Source organism: Lathamus discolor, chromosome 1 (genome assembly GCF_037157495.1).
Source record: "Lathamus discolor isolate bLatDis1 chromosome 1, bLatDis1.hap1, whole genome shotgun sequence".
Classification (NCBI taxonomy): Eukaryota; Metazoa; Chordata; class Aves; order Psittaciformes; family Psittacidae; genus Lathamus; species Lathamus discolor.
Window position 1 is genome coordinate 14456026 of NC_088884.1, and position 26333 is coordinate 14482358.

At 37.2% G+C, this 26333-nt stretch overlaps 1 protein-coding gene across 6 annotated transcripts in view; it reads right to left on the reverse strand.

Moving 5' to 3' along the window:
* IMMP2L (inner mitochondrial membrane peptidase subunit 2) overlaps positions 1 to 26333 on the reverse strand; it is a 462983-nt gene that overhangs the window by 58930 nt on the left and 377720 nt on the right. The window contains exon 7 of one of the 6 annotated variants that reach the window (XM_065694522.1): positions 145 to 199. The exons of the other annotated variants lie outside the window; for them this stretch is intronic. Coding sequence (XP_065550594.1) covers positions 164 to 199 — 36 coding nt within the window. The 3' untranslated portion in view covers positions 145 to 163. Of the gene's footprint in view, positions 1 to 144; positions 200 to 26333 lie in introns of those variants that run through there. 6 annotated transcript variants of the gene reach the window in all.

Consider the following 26333-nt stretch of genomic DNA (forward strand, 5'->3'; position numbering starts at 1 on the left):
CAGTCTTTGAGAATCCATTGTCTCTGGTGCAGTTCTTTCTCCTCTCAAAAGCAATAAATGCATATGTTTTTACATTAGTAAAGTTATACTGCAGTAAATTACGTCTTTCAAAACTATTGGCTTTTACGTTAAAGGTTATGCTCACCTGTTTGCTTGATATCTTTTATATTAATAGTTCCACGCAGTCAGCACAGGATAGCTGAAATCCCAATAAACAAGGGTGGTGACCTTTCCTTACTTGTAAACAAAAGGCAAACTCTATCAAATATTCAACAAACGCTCTTTCAATAGTACCTGTGTGCTAAACCCAAGAGGGAATCTGAGAGCAAGCAGATGGATGAGGTACTTGTATCAAAATACCGTCCCAAGAAAGAGATCAGCGCAGAAATGCCAACTGAAATTTTATTTACTGTTCTCTCAGTAAGATGCACAGAGAATAGAAAATTGAAAATACAGATGTGATGGGAATTATACATGAAAGCACCCAATAAAATGCAATATGTGATGTACTCTATTCCACTTCTGTGTACGCATGTAATATACTGAGGTATCAGCAGCTTCAGCTCTATTAATATATACTGCCTATCAAGGACAGTTTATACATCAGTTTCCTCATCAGACAACCTCTTTGAAAATCTTTCCTTCCCAACAAAACAAGGTAGAATTGATGTAGCTCTAGCTACTTCTGCAACAAATAGAATTTCCATTCTCTTTTGGTCTCCTGCCACTCTAAACCATTCTAAATTGAGAAAAATAAGAAGTTTCCTCTAAGTTCCTGAGTTTGACTGGGGACCTTCTGAACTGAAATGGGTTATGGCTGCTTTTGAACAGAATATTTATAAGACCAGAATTAAGCAAAAATAACCTTTAAAAATACATTGTTTTCCTGAAAAACCTCCCCTGTCCTTCTATTCCAGGTCTTTCTCTAGATCTCTATCTTGTGGTAGATGCCTCAGGATTTTTTCTCAGACAGTTCTGGAATCCTGTAAATCCAGCAGCCATAAGTGCTAAAGTCAGCCTCACAGAATCACAGAATCATGAGGGTTGGAACGGATCTCCAATCCCCCTGCTAAAGCAGGGCCACCTAGAGAAAGTTAGGCAGGAACACATCCAGGTCATCAAATTTGCTATCAATCAGAGTTTGTGCATGCAAATAGTAATATTCAGGTTTTGTCCTAAGACTTTTACTACCTAAGAAAGATGTACTTTGTGCTAAGGAAAAAAAAAAAACAACAAACCACCAAACAAAACCACACACACACAAACCAACCAAAAAAGAAAAACCAAAAAACTTGAGTCTATGCCTGTTAACATTCAAAGAAAAATGGCAGACAAAAAAAGTTTTATAAGAAATCTCATTCAAGAAAAAATAATTTTGCAAACATAAATTTCAGAATATTAGAATGGCAGCTCCAGTGTGTTTTAATTTTCCTATACCAATTTAAAAAATAAGATCATTTTGTTCTGAAGCATTATGGGCCAACTCACTTTTAGAACTTTAAGCTTAAGACACTGCACGTGTTCCAGGCCTAACTCCAGGGTTTGTGATGAAATTTTAACAGGAAAAAATTTTTATGTGAGTAGTTTTGCTTTTACATTTCTATAGATAGTGCTTAGAAAATACTTTGATGAAGCCTTGTGGGAAAAAAAATCACAATAATCTATACAGTACATATAAATAAATACTGTCTTAAAACAGGATCAAGAAAATAATAAAATTATTTTTTTTTTCTTACTTAATGTGACAAAGAGCCTCTCTGAATTGGCAGCTCTTTACTAACAGCTCATTCCTCAAGGTATTTTCTACTTTGAGAACTCTTACTAAAGACAGAGGAAATGCCTGAGATAATTTTGATACTTCTCCCATACATTAATACGTACGGAAAAAAAAACAAAAAAAAACCAAACAACAACAACAACAACAAAAACACAAACAAGCAAACAAAGTGCTTTCTCAAAACAACTCAAACTTTTCTGATATATCTTATTTATAATATTCCACTAGTATCAACAATGTACAAAGTTTAGGCTGATAAACACTCTTCAGTATTTCTATAATGTGTAACTTATCTTTCAATTATTAGCAGAAATGCACTCAAGAAGGCAGATTTCGAGAGTATTAAAGACAGCACAAAACTTGAACTATTTCACTTGAATAAAGTGCAAATTTTACAATTTCTCCTTTTCTTACCACTCCTCAAACCCTAAACCATTATAAAAAAAAGGAAAAAAGATAAAATTACACAGATACATCGGATTTCCTGCTGAATAGCAAATGTAAAGGTAGCGTCATTGCAGCTGTAGTACAGATGCTTTTTCTCATGCTATTTCACTGAATATTAAACAGATACTCAAAATGTTTGAAGGCAAGGTAAACAAACAACTGAGTCCAAAAGCCCTCTGAATCTATCAAATGGACACATTCAGAATATCTGGATGCCTCCCAGATTTTAAGAAATCAAAGAAAAAAAAAACCCTATAATTTTAAAAAGACCCCAAATAATTATTTTTGATTACACATACTTACATATTTACATTATTATAAAAATTAATAAAAAAGTCAAGTCTGATGGAAACCACTGAGGGAGAAAAAATGGAAAGAACGTAACTACTTGTGTGTACTAGTGAAAGAATTTCCATGACCGGGAAGAACGAAATGAAACAGGGATCCTACCTTTAGAAATGTGCAAGATTTGTATTTACTAATAGGTCACAAAGAAAATAACTTACTTTGAAATTCACACTAAAATGGACAGATTTAACTTTTGTGAATAGTAACGCTGAGTTATGACTCTGGTATCTCCTTCCTCCAGTTAGTATGAATGCCTCCAAAATAGAAATGGAAAGTTTGCGATTTAAATGGTCTATCATTTGAACAACAATGAGGTATTGCATCAGACATACCCAGTTAGACATTTAACAATGTATGATACCATAACACAAAAGCATTCAAAGATGCAATGGGGTGCCATATGTTCTTTCCACTTCTCATAACCTTTTAAAGCTTTTACAGTACAATGACATGAAGTTATAAGCATTCACTTATCACAGAAACCTGATCCAAGGACTACTCACCCCATTGTGGCTGTCAGAAAGAATGAAGTGTGGAACCACAAATTACTAAAAATTTCTCATTTAAACTTAGCACATGACATGACAGAAACTTGGGAACAAAGTGTGTACAAAGAAACCTGGTTCTATGCTTCTGGCATACAAGCATCTACAACATTACACATGGCACAACCATTAGTTATCTTGCAATGCTTTTCAACATTTCAAATTTACCTATTTCTTGAACTTTACTTTTCAATGTTTAGAAGTAATCAAATCATATAGTATTTTACCAAATGTAAATGCTTTCTCTCTTAATAAATTAGAGGATTGTTAGTTATTGCTGTAAATGGTTTTGGTTTTCCTTGATGCTACCTTGGTATAATTTCTTCAAGTAATAGTTGTAATTACTGTATTTTTGAACAGTCTTATGATGCATTTTTCCTTCTTTTACCAGACAAATTATGCACATGAATTATCTTAAAGTAGTTAGAGTCTTTTAGCCACTGAGGTAGGGAAGCTTTAATTTCTTTTGGGATTCTAACAGTTACAAGAGTGTCAACTCCAGAGCAAGCTGAATGCGAATAATACCTTGTCACGGGAATTAGTAACCATCCCTTTCTTAAACAGCACTGGAATTTTGCTGGTGCTTTAACAGGAGGCACATTGCTTTTTGATGCTTTTTTTTCTTAAAGTCTTTGCACAACTAACAGCCTTTCGCTTGTAACCAGTGTTTGAAGCACAGGAAAGCGAGGTTTATTATCACATCCCTGTTCCATGCTATGTAGACAAGTGCTAGAAAACCCACAGTGCCTCTGCTGTCTTCTTAAAAAAGACAGCTTTGAACTCACAGAGCAGACCAGAAGATTTTTCTATACATATAAGTTTACAAGAAAAAGAAAAACGTAAAATTTGTCAAGGCAAACTTGTAATAATTTTCTGTTCTGGAAAAAGGAAAAAAAAAAAAAAGCGAGCTTATTTCAAGCCGTATTAATAAAATACAGAAGAATCTAAGGACAAGGAGCCAGCCTCAGTAAAAATGAAAAGACATGAGTAAAAGGGAGTGTGCAGCCATTCTGTCCCAGAGTAGATTATGAACTGAACACTGACAAAGGAAAACCCTTTAACACCTCTTACCCCAAGCATCAAGGCAGATTTAACCTACCTCAACCTTATACTAAACAGAATCTATTTCCATCTCTGTTATACCATGGTCATACTCATGGTTGCCCTGAACAAGGCTAAACCAGGTTCATACACACTTTACACATCTGTGCAAGATGATTACCTGATACCAGAGGGACTCCTAAATGAATGAAGCTTCCTATACAGCAAAGTGAAAAGGCCCTAATCAACACTGACTTTCCTGTAGAGGCAGAAGAGTCTTCAAATGTACCAAAGGTCATGGGTGATGCTGCAGAGGACTTTCTGTCTGAAACATCTTTCCAAAGGCAGTGCTTTGGCAGATCTCAGGTGTGCTGATGATATATATTCCATCTGATAATAATATAGCAATTTTGCTCTTATTATGTCCCTTCATACTGTATAAATAATGAGGAAATATGTTTTAGGAAGAAGATGTGTAATAAAAAGAGAAAGAAAAATTTGCAGTTCTTTTTTTCAATCCCTAAATTATTTTAAATTATCAAGACCTTCACATGCCATCTACATATTTCCCTTTCATGTTTCTGTTCAAACAATATTTTTCTCCTCTTGAACATGGAGCATTCTTTTACACTGTTAACAACTAGGAAAAGGGAAAAAATGAGCTTCACAGCATGACAGAATAACTAAAATTACTCATTTTAGGTAGGTGAATTTCACAGTCTGTCTAAAGTCTGTCTAAAATACAGATGAAAATACTAGTAATTCTTCCTGGACTTTCTACAACTGCAGTAAAGCTCTATAAACACCAATTGCCATTTTGCAAATATTGGCATGGCTTTAATGGCTGATAAAGAAAGTGTCACAGAAAAACATGGAACTTGAATCTACAGGGCTTTCATATAATCATAGAATCATAGAATAGTTAGGGTTGGAAAGGACCTTAAGATCATCCAGTTCTAACCTTATTGCCATGGGCAGGGACATCTCACACTAAACCATCTCACCCAAGGCTCTGTCCAGCCTGGCCTTGAACACCACTAGGGATGAAACATTCACAACTTCCCTGGGCAACCCATTCCGGTGCCTCGCCACCCTAACAGGAAAGAACTTCTTCCTTATATCCAGTGTGAACTTCCCCTGTTTAAGTTTTAACCCATTACCCCTTGTCTTATCACTACAGTCCCTAAAGAAGAGTCCCTCCCTGCATCCTTGTAGGCCCCCTTCAGATACTGGAAGGCTGCTATTAGGTCTCCACACAGCCTTCTCTTCTCCAGGCTGAACAGCCCCAACTTCCTCAGCCTGTCTTCATACGGGAGGTGCTCCAGTCCCCTGATCATCCTCGTGGCCCTCCTCTGCACTTGTTCCAGCAGTTCCATGTCCTTTTTATGTTGAGGACACCAGAACTGCACACAATACTCCAAGTGAGGTCTCACAAGAGCAGAGCAGAGTAGAGGGGCAGGATCACCTCCTTCGACCTGCTGGTCACACTCTTTTTGATGCAGTCCAGGATACGGTTGGCAGCCTGGGCTGCGAGTGCACACTGCCATCTCATGTTCATTTTCTCATCAACCAACATCCCCAAGTCCTTCTTCACAGAGCTGCTCTGAATCTCTTCTCTGCCCAACCTGTAGCTGTGCCTGGGATTGCTCCGACCCAGGTGTAGGACATGGCATGGTTAAACTTCATAAGGTTTGCATCACCCATTTCACAAGTGTGTCGAGGTCCCTCTGGATGGCATCCCTTCCCTCCAGCGTATCAACTGAACCACACTGCTTGGTGTCGTTGACAAACTTGCTGAGGGCACACTCAATCCCACTGTGTATGTCATCGATGTCATCAACAAAGATGTTGAGCAAGACCAGTTCCAACACCGATCCCTGAGGGACACCACTCATTACTGGTCTGCAGCGGGACATTGAGGCATTGACCACAACTCTTTGTGTTTGGCCATCCAGCCAGTTCTTTATCCACTGAATATCCACAGCTTTATTACAAAGTATTATTTTTTGTGAGAAATATTGCAGAGGGTGATATATTAACAAATTAAATTAAGAGGCAATGAATTACAATAAATATTTTTTTGTGATTTCAAGTCCTGGCACAAATAGAAAGTTTTAAGCAGAGTTTTTGCTGTTTACTACAACACTTGACCTTGTTTGCTTACTTGCATATAACTGCAATGAATGTAGTTTTCTATTTGCTGCAGGTTTTTTTTACTTTCTCTTACCACTATTTAAAAATTTACAAGAATACAATTTACATGTAAGCCACTTGAGCATTCTAACATGATTTGAAAGTAGTCTTAACATTAACATTACTTTGAAGGCCTGCAAAGTGGTTGGATGGTGTAAATGGTCCTTCACATACTCAGACTCAAAAGTTGAAGCATTTCTTTATATTACTCTTTGTTTACAAAAAATAAACATTCAAAACCAGAAGACTTTAATTGCTCATCTCATAAAGGAAGTTATTATTCAAAGACAGGAAGAATCTATAGCACTAAAAACTCATCTGTTGGTGGGGTGGGGTTTTTTCATTAATTAACTTTCTAGAATAATTAAGGAGACTTTAACCAAAGCCCATTTAATAATTTAAAAAAGAGCCTCAAAAAAATCCCTTTCTCCTTAAAGATCCAAGAAAATGTAAAGCATGATAAATAGCTTTCACCCTTGCTAGCTATTACAGGTTGCATTCAACTAGACCTGGATTGAAGCCACCCCCACTGCGTTACCTTTTCCTCTGTATGCCCAAAATAAAAGTGAAACCTGCAAGTTACCCCTGAGGCTTTCAAGTTCTAAACATGCACATAAATTATGTGACTATAAACTGCTGTTCAGTGTTTTTCTGATTTTCAACATTCTCCTGGTATTTCACATCTGTCTGTGGTTTTGAGGCAACTGCACTACAAGAGATATAATCTAATACCAGTTGGGGTAGAGACAGACTTACACAGAAGCTGAAGCACCTTCTGAAAAATGAGTCCTTGACAATGTCATCAGGACTGTCTGCACTGCTTTAGCAAGTCACATATCTACTTGTACAGATAAGCTGTGACCTGACTGGATACTCCAGTCATTAGATCACACAATCAATCCTTGGAGACCAGCGCAAATCCAATTTTGTAGATATGCTTTAGTTTTGGGTTTGTGGGGTTTTTTTTTCTATAGAAAGCATGGGTGAAAGGAATCTGTACCTCATCTTAATATAACGCCAAGGTACAGCCAAGGTATAATCTTTGACCTGAGAATTAAAATGTAGTCCAGGGTTCCATCATTTACTGTGACTGAAAGAATTTTTCAGGACTTTATGTCATATACTTTCAAACAATGAGTACAGGCTACAGCAGTGACATTATCACCATGTATAAAATTTCAGATTCTGAAGTCTTAGAAGATCAATGTTGAATGCATTTGCAGTTTCTATTGTTCTTCATAAAAGCACTAGTAAATTGAATCTTAGTTGTTTGTTTAAGACAAATAGCTTGTCTTGCACTCTACATCCATGCACTTTTAAAGCCTGACATGTTTACATATACTGGTAGGGAAGAAAAGGAAGGAAAATTCAATGCTCAAGTGATTTGTTTTATATAGTTATGAAACAAAAACATCTAGAGATAAACATGAAGTCCAGGATTGACCATGACATAGAAGTAAGTTATCAACTACCGATATTCTGTTCCCTATTTTTTTTATTTTGATTAATAGCTAAAATTCAAGATAACTACATTTGTTATGTGAATTCCTTCTAAGAGTATTTTTCTGATCAAATATGGCACTGGAGTTCATAAAAATCAAGTAGTAGTTAGACAAAATCCATATGAGGTCATATTACCTCCAAATTTCAAAGATAAGGGTAAGGAGGATTTGGGATTCCAAAACATTACTGTAGACCTACATCCTTCTTTGGAAAGTCATGGTAAAGAAGATAATGCCTTATGAGTATTTATTATAAATTATATGACCAATCATTTTTCTTTCCAGTTGAGGTTACTTTACGTATGCTTACCTAAGTAGCACAGTATTCCCTGGAATTTTAGAAAGTTACAAATCGTGGGTTGTTTCTGCAACTGGAGAAGAACATTTAAAGAGCTCCAGTTAAAATGTTAGTGCAAACGTGTATACTCTCCAATTATGTGAACTCTAACAAACATTTCCTTTTGTAATTTAAAAAAGGAAGCTACTGAAAGAAATTTCGGCTTTGGTTTTGTGCACAAAGAATAAAACACAATCCAACAAGATTTAAGAAAGACAAGACTGATACTCTTCTCACCTTGAACTAATTTGACATTTCTCTGAAGCTTTCTTTGACATTTTTCTTAAGATTTATTTTATTTTTTATTTTTTATTTTAATTATGGGTTTCCTTACTGTTGTTTTGGCTGATAATAAAAGATCACTGCATTATACAAGGGCTGCTGTGTATTTGTAATTCCCCCCAAACACAGTAAGAAGGGAAAGGAAAAGTTTTGCTCTTCACTTTAACAGTAATCACACAAAGATAAGCCAGTGCATTTGTAGTTAATTTCATAAATGCCTATAAATAGACCTTTTAAACTCATCTATTGCTTCAAATATGCTTTCTCTTTTAGGAAAAGAAGGGCTCAGTGCACTCTCTTCCATATAATACCTTACAGACCTTTTTTTCTTTTTTATTATCTCTGCTCATTGGAAAAGAGTGTGAATGACCCAGTGAGGTAGTATAACAATTAATTAGGACATGGTATAAAAGGGCAAGCAGAACCTGGGCATGCTACCTGTGCTACTACAAGAAGTACAACAAGCTTCTGATGAAACCCAGTATCATCATTCTTCCAACCAATGCAATAACTGGTTGTTTCTTTTTGGCTATTAGACTAATTAATTTGTTCAAATATTATCAGGTAACTTTATGTCATCCTTCAATACTTATCTTTACCTCTAGTATTTGCGTATTTTGTCTTCTTGCCTGTGCCTTGCTTTTCAGGTGCCAGCAGCACTCAATGCCTTTCTGACATCTTCTGCTCATATTTCTTTTTTCTGGCTTTGAATTTCCACTTCAAAAATTTACCCACATAGTACAAACAGAAGACCTGAAAACAGCATATAAGCTGTATTTTTATACCCAGACTTTAAAGAAAAAAAATTATTATAAAAGATGAGATAGCCAAACCATACAATTGCAAGGCAGTATCACTGCACAGTTCATTCTTCTATTCACCCTGCATGAACTTATGCTGTCACAAGTAAAATCAGACTGTCAGCTGTCCCTTTTTTGTCTGGAAAATGCCCAATGACTCTATCTAGTGCTGCATAAATGCAAATAATTAAAAAAAAAACACAACAGGATTTATGCCTTGAAGATTATGCAGTGAGGAATAGAAAAGACCAGAAATGAAAGCAAGATGAGGGGGAAGAGAAGGCAAAACAAACATTAAACAGAGAGAAAATATGAGACACATTTTAGTGGCAGCTGAATAGTACTGATAGTACTTTGAAATGAGAACAAATGGGGGAGTAAATAAGACTGAGCTGGAAGTCTGCACCGGAAAGAGAGAAAAGGAAGAGGATTTTGGAGGAAGAGATTGATGATGTTCTAAGTGTTTTATGAGTATGGACTATGAAATTTAAAGATGATTTTCAACAATAACATAACTCCCAGCTGAGCCAATTTTCTGAGTTCATGAAGGACATTCCTGTCAGTTTGACTGTGTTGGTCTCGATGAAAGATTTTTCATCAAAGCATCCCCCACTTTACTGCCCCCCCAACAAACCATGACCACTGAAAAAGGCTATGAATATTTCAAAGAACTAAATGGCATGGATGGATGAATATTTTTATTCATATTATGCTTGTGTTTTATTGAAATGTAACTTTGAACATCATAAATTCTGTTTAAAGAACCAAAAGCTTTCATATTCTATATTTTTTATCCTTTTAAGTTGTTTCTTTCTAAACACTAGAATGTTTGTGGGCATAGCCAATGGCATGTGAAAAGCAGAGAACAAAACTAGGACTGCATCCATCCTACTCCTCTGATAAATTTTCAATCTAAAACAAAGAATAAATCTATTTTCCATTGCCTACCGTAAACACTTGCACCATAACTTTCGTTACTTCAATTGACAGATCCATATAAAGAGCCATGTACAGTATTTACCAGAAAAAATGTGAAGAAACACTTTTTTAGACTGGCTGCAAGCAACAGCTGAGTTATAGCAATCTGGCCAGTGAAGCTTCCCGGGTGTGTTCACAAGACTAGAATTCAGCAGGACAGGGTGATTCACTCACCTCCTTCTGTGACATGACCACGTTTATTTCTAGAAATTCATTGATAATAAAGTGGAGGCATGACATCATATAAAACTCAAACAAATTGAAAAGGCTACCAGCCAACAAAGACTTTGCACTTCAAATTAATTTGGACACATGGCTAAAATGTCCTAAACTTAACAAAGGAAAAATTGAACTATAGGGACATGATTTTTTTATCTTTTATCATGGAAAGCTAATAAATTTCTGATAATAAACCAGACAATTTCTCAATAATTTTTTTCACGTAGTAGCTTTTACTTTTTATTGGGTTCACTTCAATACATCATATTGGGTTCAGTTAATTAAATTCATTGGCAACCTGGCCTGCATTAGACAAAGTATTCCCATCATGTCAAGGGAGGTGATCCTTTTCCTCTATTAAGCACTGGTGAGATATGTCTGGGGTGCTGGGCCTAGTGCTTGGCTCCTCAGTACAAGTGAGACATGAACATACTGGAGAAAGCTCAATGAAGGGCCATGAGGATAATTAAGGGGTAGGAGCATCTCGCTGCAAGGAAAGGCTAAGAGCTGGGATTGGAGAACAGAAGGTTCGGGGCGTGGGAGTGTCAACAGTGTATATAAATACCTGAAGTGAGAATGCAGTGAGGACAGAGCCTGACTCTTTTCAGTGGTGCCCATTGAAAGGACCAGAGGGAATGTGAACAAACTGAAGCACAGGAGATTCTCGCTGAGTATTATTAAATACTTTTTCACTGCAAGGGTGACCGAGCACTGGCACAGGTAGCCTAAGACATTGCAGAGTCTCTGTCCTCAGTGATATTCAAAAGCCATCTGGACAGTCCTGGGAATCTGGCTGTATGTGGCCCTGCTTTTTAGGCCAGATAACCTCCAGAGGTTCCTTCAAACCTCAACCATTCTATGATTCTGGAATTCTTTTACTACTGGTACCAACCCAGTCTCACTTACCCAAAAATCACTTGGTATTTCCTATACTTTCTCACCTATGCCTCTCTATCCTGCTCTACATGGATTTGTCACAAAGAATTTTCTGATTGTACTTCTGAGACACAGTATTATACTATCACTATAATGTATTTTGTCTATTCCTTTGGCATTTCAACTGTGAAGTCTGTGCTAGAAATACTGCATATGTGGGGTTTTTAAACATATTTCCAAGCTAATTTGCTACATAAGACCTCCTATCTTAAAGAACACGACACACATTTCTTGTTTTCAGCAGTGAATAATAGATATTCTTGCAGTAAAAATGTACTTTTAGAATTAAAAAAGAAATAACCTGTTTTATCGTACAATAGAAGATTTCCAGACATTCATGTATGCCGTATACACGTAGAATCCTAAAAAGTAATTGATTCATTAATCCTTTGTCTTTTCATATGTCTTTGCATAGCAACAGACACTCATAGATATTCTGGATTTGCTAATAGTGACTGTTTTGTTCCACAAAGCATACAAATTCCATTTAAGACACCACCGTGGTTTGGCAGTCTGAGAAACTTAGCGTTAGAACTTGCTACATGGTAAAAATTAGGGCAGTAAGTTGGGTTACAATTTGGTTATGGTTTCTTTGGTCTTTTGTTTTTCCCAGGCCTTACAAGTCATTAGACTCACTAAATAGGATGTCTTGTATATATAGGTCCATGACAGACACATCTGCACATCAGTATGTGCAACAACATGCCCCAGTTATGCCAAACTGTATGACAGAAGAGGACTTATGCCATTTGAGGCTGTCAATTAATATGCTATCACAAGACATTCATCAGTTTCAGTGCACTTTTGCCTTCTTTCTACTGTTCCTCTGGTGAAAACTATAGGAAGGCCCTACAGTAGCAGTAAAAGTATTCATCTCATACCTCAGTTGGTTTTAGAAATCAGGTAGACCTTAAGACCCTCATTTTGTTTCAGTGGTCTCTAGATTTAGAAGCAGTACTTTCTCCCATTAGACTTTATTCAATCTGATTGTAAATTCCAGTGTCATCTTTTTTACAAAGTTGCAATATAACCATTAATATCTGCAAGTGGAATACTTGCCACTGGACTGTTCACAGAGTGCAGTGCTGACTAACTCTTCTGTTTGTTAGAGCTCTTAATCATAAACTATTGTCTGAAGGTCAGACTACAAAAAATACAGTTATGTTCTTATGTCTCATGTTCTTATGTTCTGTTATAAATCTTCTTGCACTAATCAGATATTTACTTTGCTACTGAACACTGAAAGGTCATTTAGAATCAGTATTCTACTTTGCAATAACTGCTCAGCCACTTTTGCTTATCCAGAATTGGGTATGATCTCAGGCATGTCTTCTCCCCCATCAAGAGCCGAACGCAAAGGACCTTTCCATACTCTTTGATGTAGAGTCACTGCATAAGAATTGCTCAAATGTCAAAAGGAGGAAAGTAGAAGGCTTGGCTTAAATATCAGTTGGTTACAGCTGTTACCTGTTTATTTCGACAACCTTAATTAAGTAATACATATTGTCTACTACTTGTATACAAATCTTTCTCACCATACAACTCTTTCTCACCATATTTAAAACACGGGGCTCATTACATTCTCAGTCACTTGAAAACTGGTAAGCAATAACTGCTCATGAAATTGCTCTGAGAGTGGAAACAGGTTTGAGAAGCACAAGGCTTAACACTATGCTATCAGGTGTATCTTAAATAAACAGTTTAGCTGTGTTTAAAATTAAATAAAACACTGTAAACAACATTTCTTTTTTTCTTGAGTTTTGCTAATGTAGAATAAGTTAATGAATAAAATAAATTTCTAACATAATTGGAGTGCAGCCCTCTCATTCATATTTCAGTTGTAGCATATGACAATATCAGATAAAATGTAAAAAATCTGTATTTTCATCTGCATTACAAGTACTTCTCCACTTACATTAGAAACCTTTCCTGCAGTTTGAACTTTAATATGCATGGCCTGTGTACATTAAAGGCTTGTCTATCATTTAAGTTGACTGTGCAAAAGAAAAATCATTAGAGTTCCCCGGAAAGGGTCTGAGGGTGGCAGTCAATGACAAGTTAGCACTGTAACACTTGTAAAACAGCAAATCTTATTCTTGTCTGGTTTAAAAATGGAGCTGTGTGTGACACATAGAAGCCAGTAATTTCTCTTTATGCAGCACTCATGAGGCTTCCACTAGAAAAGTATGCACAGTTACACATGTTACCAAGAAAGCAGCACATCAGTTGGAAGGAAGTATAGACTAGAGGACCACAAACAATAATTTCTTCAGGACTTACGAGAAATTGTGTTCATTCAATTTAGAAAAAAAGAAATCTGAGGGAAATATAGCAGCTATCATTTAGTAAGTAAAATCACACACAAAAAGGCAATGATAAACTGTCTTCTATCTCCACTAGTGGAAGGACCAGAAGAAATCAAATGGCTGCGATGATGATGATCTTGGTTTGTGAAGAAAAGCTAACTCTAAAAATAGTGAAGGACTTGAAAAGACAAGGAAATTGTTAGATCTCCTTCACAGAACAGGTGTTAGGCAGGAGGTCTGGGTCTGCTCCTCTCTCCATGCTGGCAGTGCCCTGGGTTGTTCCTGTGCTTTCAAACAGCCTTGCATTTCTGTGCTTCTTTGATATAACAAATTTGAAGCAGAAACATATACCTACATTTCGACTCTTTAAAGAGAACTACATATTGTCTGGGAAGGAAAAAAAAAAAAAAGAACTTATCAGAAACAGCATACTAGAAATGATAACACAAACAGTAACTTTAGCCCAAAGAAGTAATAAAGTAATAAACTTTGACTCACAAATGCAAATGCTGTTTTGCAGCATGCAATTTTATCTGTGCTATTTCCTAAAAGAACACACTATTCTTGTGTATTTTCATCTGAAAAGAAAGAAAAAAAGACTGACAGAGCAAAAAAAGCATTTGTGTATTTACAAAAAAAGCAAATGAACTGTTTCGCCTGTGATACTCACTGTAAAACCTCATAGCCAAAACTGAAACTCTACTGCTACATGACTATGTTAAAGCACTTGCTGTGAAATCCTTTGTAAATAAACTGTACCCAAGATATTATGAGTACTTGCCCACCTACAATCCCAAAAGACTGTAATTCAGGACATACAGAGAAATCAGTTATGCTGTATGTGCTAAATAGTCTTTTCAACACTTTTCAAACAACTCTTTCTGCACATTGTCCTGTATCTTTGAATCAGTTGAATAGGAACTTGCTGGAGAAAACATTTCCACAATTAATTTATTGTTTGTTTGGGTGTAATAGCATGTCATGAAACACTCGCTGAACATAATTAGCTCCTTCACACTACTAATCCAAACCTTTCTGGATGTAAATGCTGCCTTGCCAGATGGCCAGAAATAGCATGATATCTCACCAACTGTGAAACTTGAGTAGGTTCCAATACCAAGGGACAGTGATGGCTGTATATGGCAGGAAAGATGCAGGAAGCCCCCAAGGGTAGGGAGTGATGACTGCCAGTTAGATGGCTTTTGCTAAACAACACACACAGTTCTTGTCTCTCCCACAGTGAAGAGTTATAACAACATGAAGAATGCAGTTGGGTAGGTGACAAAAGCAAAGGCATCCAGTAAAAGAAGAGGTCAGGTTAAACTGTACTCAGCTCACAAATATGGTCATTAGGAGACTACCACAGGTTGTTTATTCTTGTCTTTTTGCTTTTCCACACCCTTCCTTCCTTTCACTTCCCCCCTGTCCTCTGTTCAGTCTCCCTGATACTACTATGGACAACTGAGAGCAAAACCAGTACAGGAAGAGCTGTTCACCTAGATGTACACAAATCAAAATACAAAAAAGTGGAAAGACGTGTAAAATTTCTGCTAGAGTAAAATGGCAGAGATTAACAGAAGACATATTGCACTGCAAATTTGATCTTTTGCAATTTTGTTTTATGCTTTTTAAACAAAGGAAAAGGTTTGTCTGAACTATTTCATTCTGCAGCCTTGTAGCTGAGGTTCTTTGCAGTGCTTAAGGGAAGGCAGCTTTAACTGAGGCAGGTGAGGGAATAAAACTATAACTGAAAAGCATTATGTTTGTCTTGCAAGCTCAAACTCCTGGTCAAAGCATGACACTGACCTTAACTAAATTCTGATGCCAGAAATTAGAAAATCTAAATTAGGAGGGCTGAGTCAGACTGAAACTTCCTCTGAAAATGCTTCTACCAATATTTTCTGTTCTCTAAGTTTTAATTTTTTAAGGTAGGTAGGAATAAAATTGCTTCTTTAAGAAAAGGTAGCACAGCTCTGTGAAGAAACAGAGAGGCTGGCTGCTTCCAAAGGGTAGGCGAGCTAGAAGCCAAGGAAGGAAGCACCATGGGCAGGAGGTCCTTATGAGGGTGCTCTGTGCCAGCAAATGCACCCAGTGAACTGGCAAATACAGAAATATAAAAGCCAATGTAAGACCTACGCATGCCACCTCATCACAGATAGAAACCAGAAAAACATACTTTTCCAAGTCATTTCAAGACCTTTAAGACAACCAGAAAAAAAAAAATGAAAAAAAAAATCTTAAAGAGTTTCTTTCTATCAATATAATCTAAAAAAAATAAGTTCAGAAAATGAGGTGACAAAATTCTGAACAGAGTCAGCATGGCTGGCTCCTGGCCCAGGCTTAATTCTGGTGTTCCATGTGAGTTGCTGAAGTTCAGGTCTGCACTGCAGTCCACACAGATGCACCTTTGTATGCCTATAGGTCCACTGCCCATCACTATAATGGTGGGGCACCTGCATAAACCTGGCCTTACTATGTCTGTCTGTGAAGGGCTTATTACACCTGCGGTGGTAAAATAATAATAACAACAACAATAATAATAATAAAATACAGGATTTGCACAAGGCCAATCTTCATTTTATCTATAATAATACTCCAAAACTCTTGCTAGAGCATTACATTTTGATAGTAGAAAGCAATTATTTCATTTGCTTTCTACACAGTTACACCATTTAACTCACTTCCACATTTAATTCTTTATCTTTTCCAACTATTTTGTATTCTATCACTGAAAATGTTTTTTCTCCAGCAAACCTGTGGTGAAGAAGGATGTAAATTCTGCAGCAGCAAGTAAATTAAAACATGGAAAGTTTTATGAATTAAATATGAAGCTGGCTAATGCAATCAGTTCTGTACTATGTACGTTATTTATTTTATTAAATTAATTTGATTCTAGCTGTTTCTAGGGTGCTAAGGTTTTCTTATCAAAGACACAGTAGGGCACTGTAAGAGAAATGGAAGGGAAGTTGATGGCTTTGGAGCTGAGCAGAATGCATTTTGGGTTCTGGCAAAGGAGTCTGGGATACTGGGAAACACACATTTTGGAAATTCTGGCTGCTTTGATAAGCAGTATGATAGTTTCAAGTGTTTACATTTAATCTGTGAGTACTGGACTACAAACCTAATACCTCAGAGAAAAGGAAGGGCAATGCACACTTTCTCAAGTCATTATTTTAGCCAGCAATGTAAGACATCACTGCAATGGTCATATAGCATTTTAATTTTGAAGTATCATTTTGATGTATTGTCCCCAAGGGATAGTGTAGTGTAACAGATGGCTATTCAACCAACATGCAGGCTTCCAATCCATACCCTTTTATTTCCAGCTACACTTCAGAAACCAGTAGTGGAAAGTGTAAAAACATAACTGTCAGTCCTAAACCAGGAAGGGTTGTAAAATTCTACTCTTAAATTAATACAAATCCCCATAAAATTATTTTAAAAAGAGTTCCACTCAGTATATATTCACCTTTTGCTTTTTCAGAAATATCTTGCAGGTGATATTTTTCTGTTCTTTGGAGGCTAGCTATTTCTAAAAAAGCTACTTATACAACTAATCTGCTGCCTGTCTATGCATCCTCCTCCCCCAAACATATACTTTTCAAAATGTATTATACAGAAAATATGAAATTCCCATTTGCTGTTGAATAATTGTTGCTAACACCTTTGTATTTCTTATGAGGACTAATGGGACTATCACAATATTTCTCCTTCCAAACAGAGAGGTCAGCTTCTTCAAGCAATTTTCAAGGAATTATAATCCCTGTAAAAGGTTTCCCAGCAGGAAACAAACCAGCACAGAAATATACGAAAAAAAGTCCACTGGGGGGAATAGAAGCTAAAGAATAGACAGAGGCAAGTTAGTATATTTTTAATGTGTAATATGAATGAATATACTTATTTCTAATGAATTAGGATCATTTTCAGCGACCACAGCATGTACAGTCTTTGAGCACCCTTCAGAGGAATGCACCAATGACTTTAAGCTTTTGGGGATTCTGGATAGCTATTTATGGAGATATGGATGAATTTGTCCCAATATATGATACAGAAGTGTATTTCTTTTATGAACAATTAAACAGAAAGTTTCTTGAAGAGGAAAATAATTTTGTTTATATTTTTACAGCACACAGTACAGCAATAACATAACCGTATGTCGCTCAATATGACAGAATTAAAAGTGGGTGGATAAAGTGGAAGAGCTAGCTGTACGACGTTTGTAAAGTGTGAGAAAAGCACCATAATAAAACTGTTCAGATTGTCTTGAAAACATGACTTGAAAGCTGTCTGAAAAATCACAGACAAACTGTGGTATTGGATGGCAGTATGTCCCATGAGGGGAGGGTGTTAATGGAACCAGGCTTTGGCTTCTGCTGCTGGGAAACTCAGCAAAATTCTTGGGGAGAACAGTGGACCTGTGCCTTGTACAAACACTGATTTCCGTTATATTTACATTTACAAACCTTCATTTGTAATACCATCACCTGTAATTGCTTGTTTGCACCTAACTGATGTACTTTCATAATTTTTCCTTAATAAATAATAATCAGCAAAAATAGTTCATGCCCCCAGTTAAGCATTCCTCCAAAATAACTGATAAGATTATAACCAAAGAGGAGCCCCTCAGCTAACTGCTGAGCATATGAAAATTATCAAACCTGAGATCAAAGGACATCTGATCTTTTAAAAGCTCTGCCTTTCACAGAGAAAAGGGGAAGCTGTCAGCCACAACTGGCAGGCACAGGCTGAAAAAAATAATCTGTGTACAGTAGAAAAATGGAGAGCACTTTAAAATTACTAAGAAAGCCTAAGCACAGTTAGAGCAGGATTCATGTATGCCTCTGTATTTTGGCTGCTGTGGGGCTAATAGTAAAACCTGACAAATTATTACTAATAAATACTAGTTAGGAAGAAGCTGCTTCTGTCTCCCCACACTACTATCAATCCCATGCCAAATGACAGCAGTGAACTCAAGGGACTGAAAGATAATTTTGAGTCTATACCTCAGCTGGGAGATCTGGGCACTTTCAAACCCAGTATTTCAAAGCAAGTTTAAGATAAGCAAAAGCCCATTCTTATGGCCATGGGTTCATAGACCTCAAGGAAACCGCAACACTTCCCACACTGGATGATCAGAAGACCAGGAATACTGGCATGCCCCAAATTCCAGCTCCAACCTCAAGCTACAGAACGTCTAAAAGCCTGAGAAGTCAGGAGTAAAATCTTACTATGTACTTTATTCATTGTAAAAAAATCCCCAACGTAGTCACTGCTTACAAATGATGGATCCGGCCTTAAACCAAAGTTCTGTGATCCAAACTACACAGTGGTATTAGAATTCATGTCTAGTATAAGTTACTGTAAGTTTTATAAGGCATAGAAGATGTATACAGTATATAAAAGATGCTATAATCTTAAATTTTTGTTTTCTATTTCATTCTTTCCTAGTGAAAGAAACAGATGCTGGTTTTGTGAGGCTGAGCATAAAATACATAATCTGATTAGGAGTCTGAACAGACAAGGCAAAGACTTTGCCAGAGTGAAAAGAGATCCCAAGGTGGAAAAGAAAGCATCACAGTACAGAGGAAGGAATTAAATCGAACACTGGAGCTGCAGAACTGTGAAAAGCAGAGATGGCTAAAGCTCAGCAGCATGCAGCATTCAGCAAGGGCAGAGTAGGCACACAGAGTTTTGCATTGGAAGATAAGGAGCTCTGACTTATTGAAGGGAAAAAACACAGACAAGTGGCAATCAAGAGTATTCATTCCATATGATGTAGGCTTCAGTTACTATTTGGTACATTTGTTAAACAACAACAGTGGTTTAACCAGACTCAGGATAAGAGTTTTGCTCCTGACCTTTGATGTTTGCAATTATATAAAAGGTTAACTGTGACTAAGACTGCAAACAATATTAATTGAAAGAGTTCAGTTACGTTTTGCAAGGATGAAAGGATCCCTTTTGCAAGTTCAGAGCCCCTCATAATCTAGGACAATAGGCCAAACACAAGAAAATGTAAATCTAGCCTTAGAAGTGCATCACATTTCCTCTGAAAAACAGACATAAATATTTCCTGAGAATAACCAGGAAAGTGGTAATATAGAAAGGAATGTAATTTTTTTCCGATTAACACATTATATTGAGTTTACATGAAAAGCAACAAAAAGTTCATGGAACTTCTAGAGGATGATTCACCCATCCATCTAAAATCCTTGGGTTTTGATGGGATGAATCACCTTCTAGGTGTGTCATCCGTGAAATGGGTATCTTAGATGACAAGTTAAACTTAGTGCTCAACCTCTAAACAGCTGAAGTAATACAGTCAAAGAAGAAGCTTGTTATTTCTATAAACTATAAATTAGAAAAAAAATAAAGAAATTATTAATATCCTTTACCTTGAACACAAAAGTAATCCAATAGTGTAAACCAGCAATAAGTATTGTCTGACTCTGTGAATGCATAGCCAGACACAATGTGCATGCATTTAACATAAGTATGTGAACAATGTGATTGCCAAACGGGCAAACAGTGGACACAAGATACAAATGATTCTAGACAGACCAAAACAAATCAAAGGACTGCGAATAAGCATCCTGCTGAATATAGAAGAAAGATGAATGGCAAAATCAAAAATAAGATAGAATCTCCCTTTTGGGAGGAGGACAAATGTTTCATGCAAGGAAGCAAAAAAAAAAAAAAAAAAAAATAGTGTTAACATTAACTTAGCCTAATAGAATATTGTGCAACATCACCTGAGTTAAAATCATGACTGTGCATAGCATAGCATAGCATAGCATAGACTGTTTCAGTTGGAAGGCACCAAATGACCAACCAATTTAGGGCTGACCAAAAGTCAAAGTATATTGTTAAGAACATTGTCCAAATGCCTCTTACACAATGACAGATCTGGGGCATGAATCACCTCTCTAGGAAGCCTGTTCCAGTGTTTGAACACCTTCTTGGTAAAGAAATGCTTCCTAATGTCCAGTCTAAACCTCCCCTGGTGTAGCTCTGAACCATTCCCACATATCCTATTACTAGATATCAGGGAGAAGAGCTCAGCACCTCCCTCTCCATTTCCCTCTTTAGCAAGCTATAGAGAACAATGATGTCATTCCTCAGGCTTCCTTTTCTCTAAAGCAGAGAAACCCAAAGTCCCCAATTGCTCCTCACATGCCATTCCTTCCAACCACATGCCTTCCAGTTCTTTGACCAGTTTTGTTGCCCTCCTCCAGACGCATTCAAAGGCCTTCACATCCTTCTTAAATCATGGGGCCCAGAACTGCACACAGTACTTAAGGTGAGGCTGTACCAATGCTGACTACAGTGAGATAATGACCTCTTTTGACCAGCTAGTTATTCTGTGTTTGATGCACCCCATGATGCAGTTAGCCCTCTTGGCTGCCAGGGCACACTGCTGAGTCCTACTGAGCCACCATCTCCCTCAAATTCCTTTCTGAAGGGCTGGAGTTTAGCCACTCCTCTCTCAACTTATATTTGTCTATAGCATTACTCCATCCTAGGTGCATAATCAAGCATTTCAACTTGTTAGATTTCATTGAACTATGACTGATAATGCCCATCTTCCAAAGAAGCAGAAGAGCATCTGTTGTGGTTTAAACCCAACCACAAACCTCATTTACTCACTCCCCCCCTTCTTGCCCTCCCCCTGCTCCTGGAGGGACGGAGAGGAGAATCGAAAAGAATGCAACTCCCATGGGTTGAGATAAGAACAGTTTAGTAACTAAGGTATAACACAAATCACTACTGCTACCACCAATGATAATAATAATGATAAAGGAAATAACAAGGGAAGAGAATACAACACCTCAACACCAGCTGACCAATAACTCGCCCCACTCCCCCCAGCCGAGCACCGACCGATACCTCGTCCAACCCTGCAGTCCCTCTAGCCCTTCTGGGTCCCTCCCAGTTACATCCTGGGCATGACGTGCTGTGGTATGGAATACCTCTTTGGCTAGCTTGGTCAGGTGTCCTGTCTCTGCTTCCTCCCAGCCTCCCCTCCTCCCTGGCAGAGCACGAAGCTCAGAAAGTCCTTGGCCAGACCAAACATTCGAGCAGCAACTGAAAACATCGGCGTTATCACCACTGTTCCAAGGCCAAAAGATCAAAACACAGCACTGCACTAGCTCCTAAGAAGGACAAAAATGACTGCTGCTGCTCAACCCAGGACAGCATCTTAGGTCATAAGGCTGACAAACTGGTTAAGAGGGCTTTAAACTAAAGTTGCCTGGTGAGGGGAACCTCAATCCATTCCACTCCTACCAGTTTGAAGCCAGTGCTAGCAAGAGATGTCCAGAGCCTAAAGAAGGATTGCAGGTCAACAGGAGAGCACCTGAAGAACAACACAAAGGAATTCCAGCCAGTAAGCTGGCTTCATCAGGGGCCCAACTTAAATTCCTCTATGAAAATGCACACAGCATTTGGAGTAAATAAGAGGAATTATAGCTATGTGGATGCCTGCAGGGCTATGGTCTTACTGGCATCACAGAGACATGGTGGGGTGGCTCCTATGACTGGGATGTTGGAATGGAAGGATAAAAGCTTTTTAGGAAGGCCAGGCAGGAGAGACAACGAGGAGGTGTTGCCCTCTATGTCAATGACCAGCTGTATTTGGAGGACAAAAGCGGGGATGACCAAGAGCTTATAGGCTGGCATTAAAGGGAGGGCAGGGACAGATGAAGTTATAGTGGGAGCCTGGTACAAGCTGCCCATCCAGGAAGACTGAGCAGATGAGGCCCTCTATAGAGAGATAGGAGCATCCTCACGTTCGCAAGACCTGGTCCTCATGGGGGACTTAAATCACCCCAAAATATCTATTGGAGAGACAGCACAGCAGGGCACAAGCAATCCATGAGTTTCTTAATATTTATGTTAAGCACCATTGCCTCTTAGGTTTTCATTCTTCTACAAAACATAGTCTTGAATTCTAAACTGAATTTCAGCAGGAGACATTTCCCAATATGTGTAAATCCAGCATCCTCACACTGTGCATTGTTAAATAATGTTTCAGTAGATCTTGTAAAACTGCAGCAATGGCAGTATAAACCTCTTCTATACTACTGAGATAAACAAATCTCCAGAGAAGGCAGAATAATCTTTTCTATTACTGTAAATATGGAAGTGCATTAGACTTCTGAACTGAGTTTTGGTTCAGGAAAATGCTAAGTGCCTACTTTCACTATCAGCTAAGGTAAAGTTTTAGTATGAATCATGTGCACTTTAAACAGTACTGACAAGAACAATGTATTATTAAGCATTGAACTCTGCCATGGCAAATAATATTTTCCTGTAAAAATATAACTAGTGACTGACATTTTCTATATTAATGTCATGTTTTATCATTTTAGAAAATTTATTTTCTTAATTCCTACAGAGTGCCCAAGGTGTATGAAGCTTTAGCAGATGTGGGAACATGCATGCTGTGCTCTGAATACCTGACAGACTGACTCACATTTGAGAATATAACACTCAGGGAGTCAAATGTAAGTGATTCAAAAAGGAGAAATTAAAAAGTAGTATAAATATCTGTAATGTAAAGTCAAATATAAAGCCAAAAAAGTGACTCTTCAGAGAGAATTTAGTGGAACAAACAGCAAACCATAGGCAATATTTGAAAGTTAGCTCACAAGCTCCCTGGACCTCTAGCAGCCCAAACTGAATTCCTAATCTCAAGGTCTAAGCACTGTTACTTCCACTAGGAAGAATGAGAAGTGTTTCTCAAGGGACACTTAGACAACTGAGTTGCCTTTCTTTGTGACTGAAAACTGGCTGTGCTTCCATTTCAGCAATTCAAAGTACCGAAAATAAAAATAAAAGGAACAAAAGAATAGGGAAGTAAAAAAAAAAGGTTGTGGATTCAGAAAGCTGTTTACTAATAAAATAAGTTATCTTATGCAATTCGTACAATTTAACAAGAGATTCTTAACAGAGATTAATCTCTGTGGAGAAGACAAGGAATACATCAAGTTTATTGTAAAAAACCTATTTTCTTTTGTTTCTGGAAAAAAGGGAGGGAGAAAAATGTGAAGGGAAGGAGAAAGAAATACAGGGGAAAGAAGTAAAAAGTAGGTTAGGTGTTTTTATAAATGCAGGACTTAAGAGTGAGTTTTAGGTTCAGATTTCACTGTACTTCAATAAGTACCCTGATTTTCTCTGGAAGACAGATGAATGGATAGAATCAGGTATGCAGCATTACTGAAAGTTAGACCTCTTATTAAGTGCTCTCTAATAAATACAAATTTAAATGCACACCATATCTGACCTCTCCATTAATTAAAAAAAACATTTTTTCACAATATTTTTTAAAATGGCACTTTTGAGCTTTTGGGTAACCTTTCTCAAGCATTTTAAGTTTACAAAGATTTCCAACCCTTCTACAAAAATAGTACATGTACTTTTCAGTACTTGTCTTGGGACAGTCTCTTAGTCTGCACTTGAAAGCAAACACTAGGAATTTGACAAATGCATCAGAACAACCAAGTGAAATCACTAAATACACAGAAATCCATGTATTTAATACAAGACTAATGCAGAGTGATAGTGCTAATTTGACAGTTGTCAAATGTCAGCCTCATAAAATGGCAGAGAAAAAGCAATAGCAATGCCAAATCTATATGGAGTTTATACTCTCTAGAGCATACAGAAACTGCCACATTCAGTAATGAAAAATAATTCAATATCTGCAGTGCTTTACTTCTATGCCTTCTCTGCTGAGATCACTAAGAGTGCAACATGATGCTAGTTTTATATTTTTGGTGATCTTGGAGGTTTTATATGAACTAAGTTGAGACAGCAGGGTTTATTTAAACAAAAAATATCTTCAGCTTGAAACATCTTGTAATCCTATAATGTTTTACATCTTTTATACCTGAGGAACATGTTTTACATGCTATATCTTTCACATAGGTTTTGATGGTTTTGTCTGTTTTCCCACAGTGAAATGCCTTGCACACATTTTCACAATCCTTTCAACATACCGTTTATTGTCATACTAGCTGAAATGTCTGTGCTGTTACTAAATACGCAGTCCTGAAGGGCTGCTGCAACTGCCTACTCACACACTGCAGTAGCATTGAACTCAGTTGGGATGTTTTTTCAAGTTCTTTGAAAAACCTTGAAATAGAGAAGGTATTACAGAAAAGCAAACTCTTTTCTATTTCATCCATGTAAACAGAAATATTATTGTCTTCTGCTGTGAACTAGCAAAGGCTGCTGGGTGTGACAGATAAAATGCCTTTCAGGACACCCATAGTGAGAGTGAACCTTTTCAAATGTATCTATGGCTGCTCAGATGCTCAGGAAAAAAGTGTCCATAAGTATTCATGGAGCTTATTTCAACATAAGAAGAAAGTTAGGATAAGTAAGACATCAAATTAGATGAGATTCCACATGGGCTGAAAGATACTTTTGTGCCTAATATCAAACAATTCTGTAATCCTTACCTCAGTTTGTGACTGAGTGTGAAAGAGTGTATACTGATAGGCCTGAATTAGAGTGAAAATATAGCAAAAAGCCATAATCAAACTATAAATATTTCTAATGGATTTCATTTTTAATAATGACAAATAAAATTTGAAAAATATTTTTTTTCAAAAGGCATTTACCCTAAAAGGTTCTCTGAATTTTATTCAGGTAGCCTAATAAAAGTTGTTAATATTAGCAGAAATTTTTCCTTTTATGTGACTGTATTAACAATGTCACATTAAGTGTCTTTCTGTTTAGTTACCCAGAACACTAAGGGACTTTTGGTTTATTGTTTCATGCTTGATATTGTACCTAACATCAACTAAACCAACTGAAAATGTATTTCCAATTTGCCAGCTGTTTTCATTTTTAGCTTGCGATGCACAGAGGCTGTGAGCTATAAGAAACAGTTCAGAAACTACAAGCTACTGTAACATACACAACTGAAAGGATGCTAAGTAATTCATTCCACTTGGGGTATGTGATCCTTTTTCTTACTGTAAAAACACATAAAATCAATTGTGAGTTTTAGAAGTAGGCTAAGTACTGGGAGATGTCCTTCACTGGCAAAGAGCTACTCTGATTATGTTAGTCTGAAGGACAGCTTTTTGCTATACAAACAGGAAGATTATTTCTTCATCTATGTATTTAGCATTAGCGTGCCACAAATCAACACCAGAATAACACAGGAAACCTTTAAATATCAAACATGAACAAGATTCTTCAGACGCATGACTATGTGAAAAAGATGCGGTCTCTCACTCTGAAGACTGTGCCAGGCCTGGACAGATGGAGCATGGCAGGGCTGGAGAAAGGTACAGCAGGGAGAGCTTAGTGCCACCCCTTGCTGGGGAGAGTCTGCAGTGCTATAAGCCTGCAGTATAGCATCAGCAGGAAAAATCTGCTGGGGGATGAAGTCCTTACCTCACTGAAATCTCTGGCAAAACTCCCAGGTAGTCCCACAGAGATAATATTTTTTCCCAGGTTTTTACTACTTTAACATATTGTACAAACCAGACATACGATCAACCCATTCTAGCTTACAAAAGGATTTCTTTTCACCCTCCTTTGGTAACAAAGCTATTGTAGAAGTTCCAGACATCAACAGAGGTAATAAATTATTTTTAAAGGCTGA